The sequence below is a fragment of the Triticum urartu genome, chromosome 6A (genome assembly GCF_056163025.1).
Source record: "Triticum urartu cultivar PI428250 chromosome 6A, HENAU_Tu73, whole genome shotgun sequence".
Lineage (NCBI taxonomy): Eukaryota > Viridiplantae > Streptophyta > Magnoliopsida > Poales > Poaceae > Triticum > Triticum urartu.
This window is the reverse complement of record NC_141878.1, coordinates 163,571,643-163,588,633: the sequence shown is the minus strand read 5'-3', so window position 1 is coordinate 163,588,633 and position 16,991 is coordinate 163,571,643. Positions and strand designations below refer to the sequence as shown.

The window sequence follows — 16,991 nt, the reverse complement described above, 5'->3', positions numbered from 1 at the left end:
AAACTCTGTTTGCTCTTGTTGTTGTAACTATGTCAAGCCAGCATTCAAGTTTTTAGCATAGATCATAACTAACCACATTTGCAATAATTCTCAGGTCTCATAATTACTCATATCAATAGCATAATCAACTAGCAAGTCATAATAATAAACCTCGGATGACAACACTTTCTCAAAACAATCATAATATGATATAACAAGATGGTATCCCGCTAGCCCTTTCTGAGACCGCAAAACATAAATGTAGAGCACCTTTAAAGATCATGGACTGACTAGACATTGTAATTCATGGTAAAAGAGATCCAATCATAGTCATACCCAATATAAATTAACAGTGATGAATGCAAATGACGGTTGTGCTCTCCAGCTAGTGCTCTTTAATAAGAGGGTGATGACTCAACATAAAAGTAAATGGATAGGCCCTTCGCAGAGGGAAGTGGGGATTTGTAGAGGTGCCAGAGCTCGATTTTGAAATAGAGATAAATTGTATTTTGAGCGGTATACTTTCATTGTCAACGTAACAACTAAGAGATGGCGATATCTTCCATGTTAAACACATTATAGGCGGTTCCCAAACAGAATGGTAAAGTTTATACTCCCCCTCCACCAACAAGCATCAATCCATGGCTTGCTCGAAACAACGAGTGCCTCCAACATACATCAGGTCCCAGGGGGAGTTTTGTTTGCAATTAATTTTGATTTAGTTTGCATAAAGCATGAGACTGGGCATCCCGGTGACCAGCCATTTTCTCGTGAGTGGGGAGCGGAGTCCACTCCTCTTGAGAATAACCCGCCTAACACGGAAGATAAGGACAGCCTTGGTTGATACATGAGCTATTCGAGCATACAAAATAGAATGATTATTTGAAGGTTTAGAGTTTGGCACATATAAATTTACTTGGAACGGCAGGTAGATACTGCATATAGGAAGGTATAGTGGACTCATCTGGAATAACTTTGGGGTTTAAGGGATTGGATGCACAAGCAGTATTCCCGCTTAGTACAAGTGAAGGCTAGCAAAAGACTGGGAAGCGACCAACTAGAGAGCGACAACAGCCATGTACATGCATTAAAATTAATAAACATTGGATGCAAGCATGAGCAGGATATAATCCACCATGAACATAAATATCGTGAAGGCTATGTTGATTTTGTTTCAACTACATGCTTGAACATGTGCCAAGTCAAGTCACTTAAATCATTCAAAGGAGGATACCACCCCATCATACCACATCATAATCATCTCAATAGCATGTTGGCACACAAGGTAAACCATTATAACTCATAGCTAATCAAGCATGGCACAAGCAACTATGATCTCTAATTGTCATTGCAAACATGTTTATTCATAATAAGCTGAATCAAGAACGAGAGACTCATCATATTTACAAAAACAAAAGAGATCGAGTTCATACCAGCTTTTCTCATCTCAGTCAGTCCATCATATATCATCATAATTATCTTTCACTTGCACGACCGAACGGTGTGAATCATAATAAGAGTGTACGTGCATTGGACTAAGCTGGAATCTGCGAGCATTCAATAAACAGGAGAAGACAAGGCAATATGGGCTCTTGGTTAAATCAACAATAATGCATATAAGAGCCACTTCGACAATTTAATTATGGTCTCCTCCTACTGACCCCCAAAGAAAAGAAAAGAAATAAAACTATTTACACGGGAAAGCTCTCAATAAGCAAAAGAAGAACGGGAAATATTTTTGGGTTTTCTTTTTAATTATTACTACTACATCAGAAAAATAAACTACTATTAATTTTTTTGGTTTTTCTTAAGGTTTAACAAACACACAAAAAAAGCAGGAAAAAGAAACTAAACTAGCATGGATATTACAGTGAAAGAGTATGAGCACCGACATCTAGCAATGAGTGTGTGTGAACATAAATGATGTCGGTGAGAAATACGTACTCCCCCAAGCTTAGGCTTTTGGCCTAAGTTGGTCTATGCCCACGACTGGCCTGGCAGATATCCATAATAATAATTATTGGGGTCGTATTGTGATGAGTAAGAATAGTTGGGATCATACTGATGTGCAGCGGTTATCGCCTGCTGAGCTGCAGCGTGGAGTCGAGCTGCCTCCGCTCTCCTCTCGTACTCTTCTGCTTCCTCTCTGGTAATAACATATCTTCTTTTTGTCTGTGAATCAAAGAAGGCAGGAGCAGGGAGAGTAATACGGAAAACACGTTGTTTATCAAAAATCAAACAATATAAGAGAGGTGATTCAGGCCTCTCGACAAACTGGTGCGAAGCCATAGAGTCATAATCTAAATATGCAGGAGGCAACTCCGTATCACCCTCACGAATGTCTATCTCAAGAAAATGAGCTAAGCGGGTTGCATAAATTCCTCCAAAGAAATCTCCATTATGTCTATTATGATGCAAGCTACGAGGTACAATGGCTCCCATATGATAAGATTGGTCTCCTAACACATCACTCCTAAGAATGCTAAGATCAGGGACACATATGTGACATGCTTCATCCTTAGCATTTATGCATCTACCGATGAAAAGAGCAAAATAATGTATAGCAGGAAAGTGAATGCTCCCTATGGTAGCCTGCGTTATATCTCTAGATTCCCCCATAGCTATACTAGCAAGAAAGTTTCTAAATTCAGATTTAGGGGGATCCCTAACACTACCCCATGATGGAAGTTTGCAAGAAGAAGTGAAATCCTCTAAGTCCATGGTATAAGATTTGTCATAGAGATCAAACATGACTGAAGGAGAATTACGCGAAGATGAATACTCAAACCTCCTCACAAATGAACTTGTGAGATCATGATACTGGGGGCATTTGTTAGCCTCAAAATCCTCAAGACCGGCATTGCGCAAATATGCTTTGAATTCTTCTTTAATTCCCGCACGGTCCATAAAATTTTCTGACGGCCATTCGCAAGGCCGTACCAGAGCGTCTCTTGGTGGATCCTCGTCAGCATCGCGCATAGCAATCCTGGGTCCTTGCTTCTTAGAGGAACCACCTTGGAACATCTTCCTAAGCATAATGTCTTTCTTTGAGAAATTCTGAAATTTTTAGTAACTTCAAACAAAAGTGAACCAACTTCAATAAAACTGATAGCAACTACTCCTACAAGTGCCTAGAGCCTATATCAAGCATTAGAACTACTTGGAACCATATAAATTTGACATGCAAGCTCACGAACATGGTCACCTATGCAGCACAAATTTGCAAAGAATAAAGCACTAGAACAAAAACTAATTGGACCAATGGAGGAGTCACATACCAAGGAACAATCTCCCCAAGCAGTTTTGCGAGAGGTGCTTTGAGCAAGGAGATCGAAAATCACAGCAAAAGTGGCTGGAACTCGTGCTTGAGTTGGTTTTTCGGGTTTGTGTGAGACAGAGGAAGAAGATGGGTGCTGGGATAAGTGGAGGAGGGCCACCGTGGGCCCACGAGGCAGGGGGCGCGCCCTAGAGGGGGGGCGCCCACCACCCTCGTGGCCAGGTGGCAGCTCCTCCCGCGGTAATTTTTCCACAGTAAATCCTCAAATATTCCCGAAAAATCATATTAAATTGGCATGGCATTCTGAGGACTTTTATTTTCGGGATATTTTTATATTGCACGGATAAGCCACGAAACAGACTGAAAATACTATTTTTACTTTATTTAATATAAATAACAGAAAGTAAAAGTGGGGTACAGAAGTTTGTGCTTCTAGTTTCATCCATCTCATGCTCATCAAAAATAATCCACTAACAAGGTTGATCAAGTCTTGTTAACAAACTCATTCCGATAATCATGAAGCCGGAGAAATTTCGAATAACACTAAGTTACCTCAATGGGGATATGCACATCCCCAATAATAAGAATATCATATTTCTTCTTGACAGTAGGAAGAGGAAATTCAAAACCTCCAAATATAATCGATGGAATTTTTCCAATAGAGTTGATACTATGAACTTGAGGTTGTTTCCTCGGGAAGTGTACCGTATGCTCATTACCATTAACATGAAAAGTGACATTGCCTTTGTTGCAATCAATAACAGCCCCTGCAGTATTAAGAAAAGGTCTTCCAAGAATAAAAGACATACTATCATCCTCGGGAATATCAAGTATAACAAAGTCCGTTAAAATAGTAACGTTTGCAACCACAATAGGCACATCCTCACAAATACCGACATGTATAGTAGTTGATTTATCAGCCATTTGCAAAGATATTTCAGTAGGTGTCAACTTATTCAAGTCAAGTCTACGATATAAAGAGAGAGGCATAACACTAACACCAGCTCCAAGATCACATAAAGCAGTTTTAATATAATTTCTTTTAATGGAGCAAGGTATAATAGGTACTCCGGGGTCTCCAAGTTTCTTTGGTATTCCACCTTTAAAAGTATAATTAGCAAGCATGGTGGAAATTTCAGCTTCCGGTATCTTTCTTTTATTAGTAATGATATCCTTCATATATTTAGCATAAGGATTTGTTTTGAGCACATCAGTTAATCTCATACGCAAAAAGATAGGCCTAATCATTTCAGCAAAGCGCTCAAAATCCTCGTCATCCTTTTTCTTGGATGGTTTCGGAGGAAAAGGCATGGGTTTCTGAACCCAAGGTTCCCTTTCTTTACCATGTTTCCTAGCAACAAAGTCTCTTTTATCATAACGTTGATTCTTCGATTGTGGGTTATCAAGATCAACAGCAGGTTCAACTTCTACATCTTTATCATTACTAGGTTGAGCATCATCATGAACATCATCATTAATATTTTCATTAGGTTCATGTTCATTACCAGATTATGTTTCAGCATCAGACATAAATATATCATTTGGATTATCAGGTGGTTCAGCAATAGGTTCACTAGAAGTTTGCACAGTTCTATCATTTTTCTTCTTCTTCTTTTTAGAAGAACTAGGAACATCAATATTATTCCTTTGAGAATCTTGCTCGATTCTCTTAGGGTGGCCTTCAGGATACAAAGGTTCCTGAGTCATTCTACCAGTTCTAGTAGCCACTCTAACAACATAATCATTTTTCTTACTATTCATTTCATCAAGCACTTCTTTTTGAGCCTTAAGTACTTGTTCTACTTGAGTGGTAACCATAGAAGCATGTTTGCTAACAAGTTTAAGTTCACCTTTAATATTAGCCATATAATCACCCAAGCGTCTAATCATATAAGCATTTTCTTTTAATTGTCTACCAAAATAAGCATTGAAGTCGTCTTGCTTAAACATAAAGTTATCAAACTCATCCAAGCACTAACTAGCAATTTTAGTAGGAGGAACTTCAGCTTTATCATATCTATAGAGAGAATTTACCTTTACTACCTGTGTCGGGATATCGGGATCAGGAGGTTCTTCAGTAAATAAAGAATTAAGATCATATGTTTCTTCAACAGGCGGTGAATTAAGACCATGTATTTCTTCAATAGGAGGTAAATTATTAACGTCTTCAGCTTTAATACCTTTTTCTTTCATAGATTTCTTTGCCTCTTGCATATCTTCGGGACTGAGAAATAGAACACCTCTCTTCTTCGGAGTTGGTTTAGGAATAGGTTCAGTAATTGGAGCAGGAGTTGGCTTAGGAGCTGGCTCAGGAGGTGCCCAATTATTTTCATTTGTCAACATATTATTCAATAGGATTTCAGCTTCATCCGATGTTCTTTCCCTGAAAAGAGAACCAGCACAACTATCCAGGTAATATCTGGAAGCATCGGTTAGTCCATTATAAAAGATATCAAGTATTTCAGGTTTTTTAAGAGGATGATCAGGCAAAGCATTAAGTAACTTGAGAAGCCTCCCCCAAGCTTGTGGGAGACTCTCTTCTTTAATTTGCATGAAGTTGTATATTTCCCTCAAAGCAGCTTGTTTCTTATGAGCAGGGAAATATTTAGCAGAGAAGTAATAAATCATATCCTGGGGACTACGCACACAACCAGGATCAAGAGAATTAAACCATATCTTAGCATCGCCCTTTAATGAGACGGGAAATATTTTGAGTATATAAAAGTAACGTGATCTCTCATCATTAGTGAACATGGCAACTATATCATTTAACTTAGTAAGATGTGCCACAACAGTTTTAGATTCATAGCCATAAAATGGATCAGATTCAACCAAAGTAATTATATCAGGATCAACAGAGAATTCATAATCCTTATCAGGAACACATATAGGTGAAGTAGCAAAAGCAGGGTCGGGTTTCATTTTATCTCTAAGTGATTCTTTGTTTCATTTAGTTAATAACCTCTTAAGCTCATATCTATCTTTGCAAGCTAAAATAGCGGCAGAAGATTCCATATCAAAAAGATAGCCCTCAGGAATAACAGGCATATTTTCATCATCACTATCATCATCATATTCAGATTCAATAATTTCTTTTTCTCTAGCCCTAGCAATTTGTTCATCAAGAAATTCACTAAGGGGCACAGTAGTATCAGGCATAGAAGCAGTTTCATCATAAGTATCATGCATAGCAGAAGTGGCATCATCAATAACATGTGACATATCAGAACGAATATCAGAAGCAGGTGTAGGTGTCGCAAACTTACTCATAACAGAAGGTGAATCAAGTATAGAGCTAGATGGCAGTTCCTTACCTCCCCTCGTAGTTGAGGGATAGATCTTGGTTTTTGGATCTCTCAAGTTCTTCATAGTGATAAGCAGATATAAATCCCAAGTGACTCAAAGAATAGAGCTATGCTCCCCGGCAACTGCGCCCGAAATTAGTCTTGATAACCCGCAAGTATAGGGGATCGCAACAGCTTTCGAGGGTAGAGTATTCAACCCAAATTTATTGATTCGACACAAGGGGAGCCAAAGAATATTCTCAAGTATTAGCAGCTGAGTTGTCAATTCAACCACACCTGGAAACTTAGTATCTGCAGGAAAGTGTTTAGTAGCAAAGTAATATGATAGTGGTGGTAGCGGCAACAAAAGTAAAGATAGCAAAAGTAATGTTTTTGGTATTTTGTAGTGATTGTAACAGTAGCAGCGGGAAAGTAAATAAGCGAGAACCAGTATATGGAAAACTCGTAGGCACCGGATCAGTGATGGATAATTATGCCGGATGCGGTTCATCATGTAACAGTCATAACATAGGGTGACACAGAACTAGCACCAATTCATCAATGTAATGTAGGCATGTATTCCGAATATAGTCATACGTGCTTATGGACAAGAACTTGCATGACATATTTTGTCCTACCCTCCCGTGGCAGCGGGGTCCTATTGGAAACTAAGGGATATTAAGGCCTCCTTTTAATAGAGAACCGGAACAAAGCATTGGCACATAGTGAATACATGAACTCCTCAAACTATGGTCATCACCGGGAGTGGTCCCGATTATTGTCACTTCGGGGTTGCCGGATCATAACACATAGTAGGTGACTATAGACTTGCAAGATAGGATCAAGAACTCACATATATTCATGGAAACATAATAGGTTCAGATCTGAAATCATGGCACTCGGGCCCTAGTGACAAGCATTAAGCATAGCAAAGTCATAGCAACATCAATCTCAGAACATAATGGATACTAGGGATCAAACCCTAACAAAACTAACTCGATTACATGATAAATCTCATCCAACCCATCACCGTCCAGCAAGCCTACGATGGAATTACTCACACACGGCGGTGAGCATCATGAAATTGGTGGTGGAGGATGGTTGATGATGACGACGGCGACGAATCCCCCTCTCCGGAGCCCCGAACGGACTCCAGATCAGCCCTCCCGAGAGGTTTTAGGGCTTGGCGGCGGCTCCGTATCATAAAACGCGATGATTTCTTCTCCCTGATTTTTTCTCTCCGAAAGCAAATATATAGAGTTGGAGTTGGCGTCGGAGGGCATTCAGGGGGCCCACGAGGTAGGGGGCGCGCCCTAGGGGGGGCCCACCCTCATGAGAAGGGTGTGGGCCCCCTGGTCTTCATCTTTGGTGAGGATTTTTTATTATTTTTTCTAAGATGTTCCGTGGAGTTTCAGGTCATTCCGAGAATATTTGTTTTCTGCACATAAAACAACACCATGGCAATTCTGCTGAAAACAGCGTCAGTCCGGGTTAGTTCCATTCAAATCATACAAGTTAGAGTCCAAAACAAGGGAAACGTGTTTGGAAAAGTAGATACGACGGAGACGTATCAGGGCGCAACCCTAGGCCTGAGGATCGTGCTACTTACACTCCAGGCATGTCCTCTACTGCACGGATCCCTTGTGGTAAGGCCCAGTCTATTGGCTCTGAGGCCATCTTTTCCAAGGGAGAGAAGAAGTCATTGTTCAAGACCTTGAGCAACATGTTCAAGATGTGTTAGTCAATTCAGCGTCGTCAGATCAAGGAAATCAACAAGGAGAAGCTTGTTCGGCGTGAGCAGAAGGCAGCACGGGCTGCTGCTGGTGAGGAGGTCGGTCCAGGTTCTGAGGACGTCGACAGTGAGGCCACTGCTCGGTCTTTCCCAATGGCCGGGTGGCATTTTGATGATGATGATGATGCCTCGAGTGCTCCTCCTCTTGTCTAGTGGGTCTTGTGTCGCCATTTGTCTCATTTTTGTTGTCTTGATGACAAAGGGGGAGAAGTGGTGTCGTGTTTCTCGCTGTTGGTTGGTTTTAGTTGGCTTGAGATACTCTTATTTCCTTTCCGTCTGTGTGGTTGTGAGCCTCTAGCGTTATTGTGAGACTCTAGCTTTATTATTGAACCGTGCTATTATCCTCGTATGCTTATTGGGCCTCACATTATTTTCTCACCATACTGTGTCATGAGATCTAGGCACCGTTATAGGTTTATTTTGATGAATCTCATGACTTATCAATAATGATCTTGGTCGAACCTCCTATGGGTGTACTAGATGCATTCTTGTTTTCGGGCACACATATAGGGGGAGCTATCATGATCATTATTTGTTCCATGGCCTTCTATCTGTTTATCCTCTTTGCCATGCTCTAACCACGTTGTCATCAATGCACCAAAAAGGGGAAGATTGAAAGTGCTAATGGCACTTAAGCTATTTTGGTGTGATGAAAATGTGGTTAGTTGAACTAATATTGGTTGCTAAAGTTTATCTCAGGTTATTGGTTCTAAACGCCCGCGATGGAGATGTGTGACCCCTCATTTCAAAAAGGACAAAGACGTGGTCTTTCGACGCTTCGAAGGTTTAGTTTTGGTTTGCTTCGAGTCGTAGGAAATACCGCACTATTAAGAGGGGTCTGTGTGGACAAATGTTGTGTGGGAATGCCTTTGCCGAGCCTTACTCTCTTACCCTTCCCACTCCAACCACCTCATATGAACCTAGTGTGTGTGCTGTGGTACTCAGAAAGTTGCAACAGTAAGTTACTGGGTACCCCGTGCGCACGGGGTCTTTTGACCCCCGTGCGCACGGGGTACTGGGTAACTCTCTGGGTACCCCGTGCGCATGGGGTCTTTTGACCCCCGCGCGCACGGGGTGGTGCGATTGTCTCTGGATACCCCGTGCGCACGGGGCTGACTTAGCCCGTGCGTACGGGATCCAATGGGCAGAAATCCCCACCCTCACATGAACACTATAAAAAGGGCCTTCTTCCTCCTCCAACCCTTAACCCTAATGTCTTGTTGAGCTCCACCATTGCTACACCCCATTTTGCTCAATACTCTCAATCCCTCCACCCAAACTTGTTGAAACTTTGGGGATTGGGAGAGCAAGACCCGATCTACAACTTGACCAAACCAAATCGCGTTCCCCGCAACATTTCTTCCCCATTGACTTATTACTCTTGGAGCTTGGGCTCCTAGGCGGTTAGAGGTTCCTCCGGAAGCTTCCTTACTTGTGGTGTGCTCCGGAGAAGTTTGTAAAGATGTGGTGGTCGCCTTCAAGACCAACCCCGAGTGGTTCGAGGCTCATCCGTTGGGGGTGACTCGAAGGAGAATACAGTGAGCCTTTGGTGGCATTCCGCAAGCTTTGGCTCCGGCACCGCTCCAAACGGAGATTAGCTCTTCCCCAAGGAAGAGTGAACTTTGGGTTAAAATCCGCGTCCTCGTCTCACTTGTGGTTAATCCTTTCCCGCACCTTTCTTTGTTGTTGTATGCTTGTTGGCTTGCTAAGTAGTTTGTTGCCTAGCTTTTCTTCTTGGAGCTTGCTTGTCATATAGGTTGCATTCACCTAGTTGCATATCTAGTGAACTCTTTTATCCACTAAGCCTTAAAATCCACAAGAAAGATTAAAATTTGTAGTCTCCTATTTACCCCCCCTTCCTCTAGTCGACCGTATCGATCCTTTCATACGTATTATATAGTTCTAGTTGGCGGTGGCAACAAACGGAGTTGCACATAGTCTGCTAGGCAGTTGGCCGGGGCAACATACGAAGTTGCACATCTCACATACCAGGATAGATGGATGGTGAAAACTCCACATTCATGAGGGTAGTGAAAAGTTGCATATAGACAGGGTGGTAAAGTTGCACATCCGACTAGTAGGGGATGGTGTGGATCGGGTGCTAGCAGAAAAACTACACATCCATAAGGAATACAAAAGAAAGTTGCACATCACTGTTAGATAGTTGGCCATCACAGCATATGAAGTTGCACATCTACTGCTAGGCAGTTGGCTGATGTAGTAAATAGTGAAAGCACATCCACGGCTAGGAGGAAAGTTGCACGTCAACTACTAGCCAGTTAGCCTCGGCAAGAGACGAAGTTGCACATCTCACTCCAAGAGGGTAGTTGGGGGGTGGAGGTGCCATCAGTAAAAACTGCATGTCCACAGGATAGGTGCGAAGTTACACATCCACTGCTAGATGGTTGCACAAAATAGGTATTAAAATTTCATAAAAAAAATTATCGAAACATACCCATGCGGGATATAGTTTCGAAGAGCACGTCGCAATGATTTCAATGGTGGAAACGGATCTTAATTCGGATTCGTGGTTTAAAAGTTATGGCTTTTTAAAATCCATAAATCGTGAATTAAATGCTAGAAAGTCATCCAAGCCATGCAGTAAAAAAAGTCACAACCGAATGCATGTGGATCATTTAATGAACTGTTGATGAGTCGATTTCGTTTAGCCAGTTGAGACCATAAAAATATTTCCTAATCAGATGGAGGAGACAAATACTTTTCAAAAAGTCTGGCTGCTGGGAAGCGTTAGCGAGCCAACGGCTGCTCGCTAAACGCGTCTTTCTTTCTTTCCTTTTTTATTTCTTCTCAACCTCAGGCGCTCAAAAAAAAACTCTTCTCAACCTTTGCTAAAAAGAATAATCTCTTTTCAACCTTTGTTTTACTTCTGTTTTCAACCATGTGATATTGGATCTTAAATGTCTTTTTTTTTTGCAGGAAAATCTCTTCCTATTATAAAAATGAAAAGGAGATAAGTATTGTAATCATTGGTGGTGATACTTACGTTTACCCCCAACAACAGGCAGTGGTGCCAACAGAAAGTTGGGGACGGCTGATGAGACTGCTTTGAAGTAGGGATCTAGCTACCCGGCTTGTTGGGCCTTATCGTTGCCAAGAACCCCTATTTCCCTATGAGAAACTTAGGTTACTTCTTTTCTAGAGCATACAGATTGCACTTTGTTTACTCCTTTGTTCAAAAGTACAAGCACATTTTTATTGGTCAAGTTTAAAGTTTGATCATGAATTCGTTTTTCAAATACATTGCTAGTCGTCGCAAACAAGAAAAGAATGCAGTGCTAGCAGTTACAAATCGCAACTAGAAAAGAAAACACTATTGAATACAAACGCTATTGTATCGATGTTTTGTGAAGTAACATGCATATCATTTGCTTATGTTTGTCAAAACTTGAAGTTGGACAGTCAAAATTATGCAATATACTCCCTTTGTTTCAATGTAAGACGTTTTTTGACACCGCATTTTGAGACAGAGGAAGTATTTATTAATGGTGGGAGTACTATGCATGGCAAGTAGTAAATCTCCATGGTCTTTGAATTGAGCTAATGGCTATGCTCTCAAATTTTGATGGACATCACTAGCTATGGCAATATGTTCAAAAATAATTACACGAACAACAACAATGTAAAAAAGATACCAAAGTTCAAAATTTATCACTATACAACACCACCTTGTAAAAATGTTTTCTTATGGTAAGAAAGTGCTTATTACACCATTCAAAACACAATTTTCTGGATATCAAAGAGTTTGCTTACTTAAAGCTTTTGAATGTAGAACAATTACATGATAAGATTTTTTTTAACAAACCAACGGTACTACTTTTACTAGTCCATTGGAGAGCCGAGATGTTAGCAATAGAACATTCACAACAGGATTTAAAAGTATGTACATGTAAACAGACAAGCTACAGAATTGCACAGGAGGAAGCCTGGGAATGCACATGAACTATCTCAACATTTTCCCTTCAAGACCAAAAAACCCGTCAAACTCCAGTATCACCACCAGAGATGATGCTAACACAAATATTTACCATGATGGACGAGCATAAATACATGGGAAACATTACATGGAAGTGAAAGGTGACAGACACAATTCTGAAAGCGTGTGAGTACTAGTTAGCATCATAAGTTCATAACTATGTTTGAAGATCGCATCCAGTTGATAGCAAAACTGTTCCAGTGACTACTGCAACAATCAATATCCTTCCCTAAAGAAGCAGCCCAGCCTATTCTTTAACCAATATGAGATTATGGTCCATCCCTGTGGCGACTTGTAAGACCTCTACTCCTTCCAAGGTATCGATGAGACAAGGCTCTGCCTCATCCATTGAACTGCCCAAACCAAGTCTGCCATTTCGGCCAGATCCCCAAGCCCAAACTTCTCCGTTCGACATGAGAACAATGGAATGAACACGGCCAGCTGCAGCTGTTATTGGGTTCTCACCAACCAGATAGTTGACTAGTGCTGGGGCATCCTCTTGACCAGGTCGTCCAAGCTGGGAGCTGCAGTTCCATCCCCATGATAGAATACCAGTTTTAACATTGTCAGTGCCTTTGGTTGATATATGGCACAGAGCAAGCGAGTGGCCAGCACTCGCTGACACAGAGAATGGGATGTAGCTTATGTCGACGGGAAGCAATTTGGCCCAGCCTGACTTCCTACCAAGTTGTCCATAAGTGTTGTCTCCACCACTCAGTACGGTGCAATTAGCTGGTTAATACGTAAATCACATGAGAGGAATATAAATATAACGGAACTGAAAACTCTGACACCCCCCAAAAGGTACAGTTTTAGATGATTGTTGTTCATTTGTCCAAAGCTGTGCACTCCTAATATAATATCTCTGTTTTGGTGCTCATGCATTAAAAAAATCTCCGTCATACTACATGCCCAAGACTTTATGCTTTCACAGCAGCCCAGCTCCTAGTTTTCTATGTTAATACAATGAACGAATCAAATAAGAATAGTCAGAAAGAATGCTGGTGCTTGAAAAACCTGATGCAAATTGGCAATATATATTTACTATTCATTTCTGAAAATATAAAGCTGCTATTTCCAAGTTTGAACTCATTATGAATACTAAAAAAAACAAATATTGCAGATGCAACAATGCCCTACGTCTTATTAAACACTACTGCCTTCAGAGAGAGAGAGAAATAAGTACAGCAGAAACATTATGCATAGCAAGTGCGCATAAGAGCTTCAATTTTGTAGGTGAAAAGAAATACTCACAGCAGAGAATCAGGGAATGATCAAGCCCACAGGAAACATCAGACACGTCAAGATGAGTCACTTCATGAACAAGAGAAGGTTCCCAGATGATGGGCATATTGTCCTCGCTCCGAATTTTGTCGACAACCATCTTTTCAACAGCCTCCAACATTGAACTTGAATAGTTATCCTCTGTTTTCCCAACGTATTCTTGTGGAGAAGGTGCTTCGGTACTTTGACCCATATCTCCTAACCTTCCATTTTCTGAAAACCCCCAACCGAACAGCCCTCCATCCTTTGTCAGTGCCATGGCATGCCCCCATCCAAATGATACCTACCATTTTCGCTTCATTAAAACATTGCCTCACTAGTAAGTAGCATCCAATTAGTTCATTTCAGGGCAAAAGTTATCACCTTAACAACATCGTAACCAGCAAGGGCCTCCACTCTAGAAGGCATTGTGGCCTCCACAATGTCTTTGCCAAGCCCAAGTTGGCCACGCTTTGATCTCCCCCATACCCATAACGAGCCATCGCACCCAATTGCTGCGGAAACAACACCTGAAGCGGATACAGCTCGAACTTGAACATTCTCCAATCCTCTCACCTGTTCTGGATTGCTCCAAGTATTCCTGTCATTTAGCAGAATGGTAAAGCATTGCACCTATACACTTGGTAAGTGTTAAATAACACCTATGAATAACACAAATAATAGGTTGAGGTTTTGAGCTACAATTTTAACTCATGCCATTGGCTAGTATTTTATTTAAGGCTAGCATGGGCAAGAAAAATATGGGTGCATCATATCAGTTTGGTTGATGTATGCTTTCCATGTTAAGGTTTGAATGCTCTGATCAGAATATACTCAATATGAAAGCTGAAAGCAGTGCAAGGTGTGCGCGTGCGGCATACATCAGCAAGTGGCCACGTTATATATTTCAATAAAGAAGTGACCACGTTATGTGAGCCATTCTTCAGCATCTTTGTTATGCTGGTAGCACTGAACAAGCACATCACTGTTGCTCATTATCTGGGCCAGAAAGAAATGGTGCTGCATATACTGGAATAAATAATTCATCGCTTTGGCATGAACTCATACTGGCATACATAACCCCTATCATGATACTCTGCAGACTTCAGTAAAATTGCAATGGGTATAATTGATTTAGGTAAGTGACACCAACTCATTTAGTTCAATTCATATACTGATTCGCCCCGAAGGGCAGAGGAGATGGGGAGGAGGGTTAGATCACCTCGGGGCCTGGAGCCCGCGGCCGAGCTGGCCCTCTTGGTTGCGCCCCCACGCCCAGACCTCCCCGGCAGAGGATACGGCGAGGGAGTGGTAGTGTCCGGCTGCGACCGCATCGACGGACGGCGGGAGGGAGGGCACGGGCGTGGGGACGTAGACGTCCGCGGCCGGCGCAGGCTGGCCCACGGCCCCGTGGCTGTTGTCACCGAACGCGTACACTACGCCGGAGCGCAGCGGCGGAGGTGTCCCGCCCGCTGCAAGCGCGGATAGGAGGCAGCGGCGGAGGCGGGAAGCGCAGGGGCGCGCGCGGAGGAGGGGAAGCATCTGGGCAGGGCAGCCGTCGAAGGGAGGCGAAAGGAGACGGCGACGGCTGAGTCGCGGATGATCTAACCGTGGACCGGTGAAAAGCTGGCCCTATTCCAACGCGTTTCTTGGCCCGGCCCAATTTAAGAACTTCATCACTGTAAGCATAGAGCCACGGAGTTTATTTGTTTTTTCTGCGGGAAGAGCCACAGAGATTTGCATACTGTGATAAGCCTTTTCCCAAAATGCACGTGTATTTTCTTACAGCAACAATTAACTTTATTTTGTCAGAAAAATCACATATACTACTCAGTACTCGTAGTTTTTTTTGTAAAATAACCCTTTTTTTCATGAGAATTATAAAGAAGATGCAATAAGGCCGCTGTCATCATAATCCAGCCGCCCAATTGCACGTACGATATGATCAGATGAGGGCCAGGGAAAGAAAGGCGCAGAAGTTGGTTGGTGAAGATGATGAGAGATGCAATGCACTAATTTTCATAGCACGATATAAATATTACAAGCATGCACGCAGCACGCGTACAAATTTACATTTTACACCCACCCTCGCATATATACCTCTCGCACGCTCACGTTTCCCACGACGACGGGTACCATGCACAGGACGATGATGCTCGGATCGGATCGGATCGATTTCGCCTAGTGGAACTTGAGGCTGGTGAGGATGTTGTTGTTGACGGGGTCGGAGAGGTGGTCGAGGAGGTTCTGGAAGGGCCCGACGCCGGTGAAGATGGCCTGCAGGGACATGCCGAGGAAGGCGAGCATGGCGAGGCGGCCGTTCTTGATCTCCTTGAGCTTGAGCTCCTTCATCTCCTTCTCGCTCTTGGTGCCGAACCCGAGCGGGTTGAAGATGGGCCCGCCGGGGTAGGCGGGGTCGCCGGAGCCACCGAGGTACTTCTCGAGGCCCAGGAAGTACTGCTTCCCCATGGAGCCCGGGTTGTACCAGTCCTGGAGCCGCCGGTGCTCCGCGAAGCCGATGAGCGCCATCTCGAACACGAAGAGCGTGTAGGGGTCGGCCCAGTACTGGTAGGTGCCTGCCGGCGGGATCGCGCCTGCCTGGAACCACGGGATCGCCGTCTCCGGGGGCACCAGACCCACCTTGCCCAGGGCCTCCGGGGCGATCATGCCCACCACCCCCATCATCGCCGTCCGGCCGTTGAAGATCTCGCCGTAGGCCAGCCACCTGGGCTCGATGAACCCGCCGGTGCCCTCTGGGTCGGACAGCCCCAAGGGGTCGAAGCCAAAGTCACCGGGCAGCCTGCAAAGCACAAAACCCAACACCTCCTAAATCAGCTTCTCTCTACCACACTGCCAATACACATACACCAGGTGTAATATGTTGCCCCGCGACTTACGTGCCGTCGAGGTAGGTGAGGGACTGCTTGGACGCAAACCACAGCTGCCTGTTGTCATTTTGCTGAAAGAGAAGAAGAAGAAGAAAGTTAGGAACTACTCCAGCTAGCTCTCATCAGATCAAAAGAGAACATGCAGCATGGCTAGAGTCGAACTGACCTTGGCAGGGGGGCTGGAAGATGCCCTGACGACGAAGGGGGACTTCCGGGAGGAAGACGACCTGGAGATGGAAGACTGCAGAGGCCTCCCCAGCAGCTGCCTCCCAGAGAGAAGACCCTGGGCCGCCATTGTTCCTGCAAGCTCCTCCTCCTCCTGCTCCGAGAGATGAGGCAGGCGTGGTGTGTGGTACAGACTGAGATGAAAGTGTGTGCTCCAAAACTCACCCACTGCTACAAAAGGAGAGAGGAACGTGCGCCTGAGGCTGGGCGGGGGTGGGGCCAGGGCAATCTTATTCCGATGTGAGGTGGAGCCTCAGCGGATGAGGGCATCTGTGGACCCAGTAGAAGC

At 43.3% G+C, this 16,991-nt stretch overlaps 2 protein-coding genes across 2 annotated transcripts; both read right to left on the bottom strand.

Annotated features, from left to right (window-relative positions):
* Positions 1-12,194: 12,194 nt before the first annotated feature.
* Positions 12,195-15,403, bottom strand: RUG2 (Regulator of chromosome condensation (RCC1) family protein). The gene is made up of 4 exons (XM_048677255.2): positions 14,812-15,403; positions 13,974-14,190; positions 13,581-13,893; positions 12,195-13,058 (listed from the first exon to the last, which is right to left on the bottom strand). Exons 1-4 carry the CDS (start codon positions 15,129-15,131, stop codon positions 12,574-12,576), a joined length of 1,335 nt encoding a protein of 444 aa, XP_048533212.2. The 5' UTR covers positions 15,132-15,403; the 3' UTR covers positions 12,195-12,573.
* Positions 15,404-15,585: 182 nt separating this feature from the next.
* On the bottom strand, positions 15,586-16,914 carry LHCA3 (PSI type III chlorophyll a/b-binding protein). Its single transcript, XM_048677260.2, has 3 exons — positions 16,644-16,914; positions 16,487-16,548; positions 15,586-16,389 (listed from the first exon to the last, which is right to left on the bottom strand). Exons 1-3 carry the CDS (start codon positions 16,770-16,772, stop codon positions 15,771-15,773), a joined length of 810 nt encoding a protein of 269 aa, XP_048533217.1. The 5' UTR covers positions 16,773-16,914; the 3' UTR covers positions 15,586-15,770.
* Positions 16,915-16,991: the final 77 nt, after the last annotated feature.

Excerpts from the sequence above, each read along its gene's own strand:
- RUG2 (XM_048677255.2), bottom strand. The coding sequence starts at position 15,131 with ATGCTTCCCCTCCTCCGCGCGCGCCCCTGCGCTTCCCGCCTCCGCCGC. Across the intron at positions 14,191-14,811 it reads CGCGGGCTCCAGGCCCCGAG|GAATACTTGGAGCAATCCAG; the intron begins GTGATCTAACCC and ends GCTAAATGACAG. Across the intron at positions 13,894-13,973 it reads CTGGTTACGATGTTGTTAAG|GTATCATTTGGATGGGGGCA; the intron begins GTGATAACTTTT and ends CGAAAATGGTAG.
- LHCA3 (XM_048677260.2), bottom strand. The coding sequence starts at position 16,772 with ATGGCGGCCCAGGGTCTTCTCTCTGGGAGGCAGCTGCTGGGGAGGCCT. Across the intron at positions 16,549-16,643 it reads CTTCCAGCCCCCCTGCCAAG|CAAAATGACAACAGGCAGCT; the intron begins GTCAGTTCGACT and ends CTTCTCTTTCAG. Across the intron at positions 16,390-16,486 it reads CTCACCTACCTCGACGGCAC|GCTGCCCGGTGACTTTGGCT; the intron begins GTAAGTCGCGGG and ends TGTGCTTTGCAG.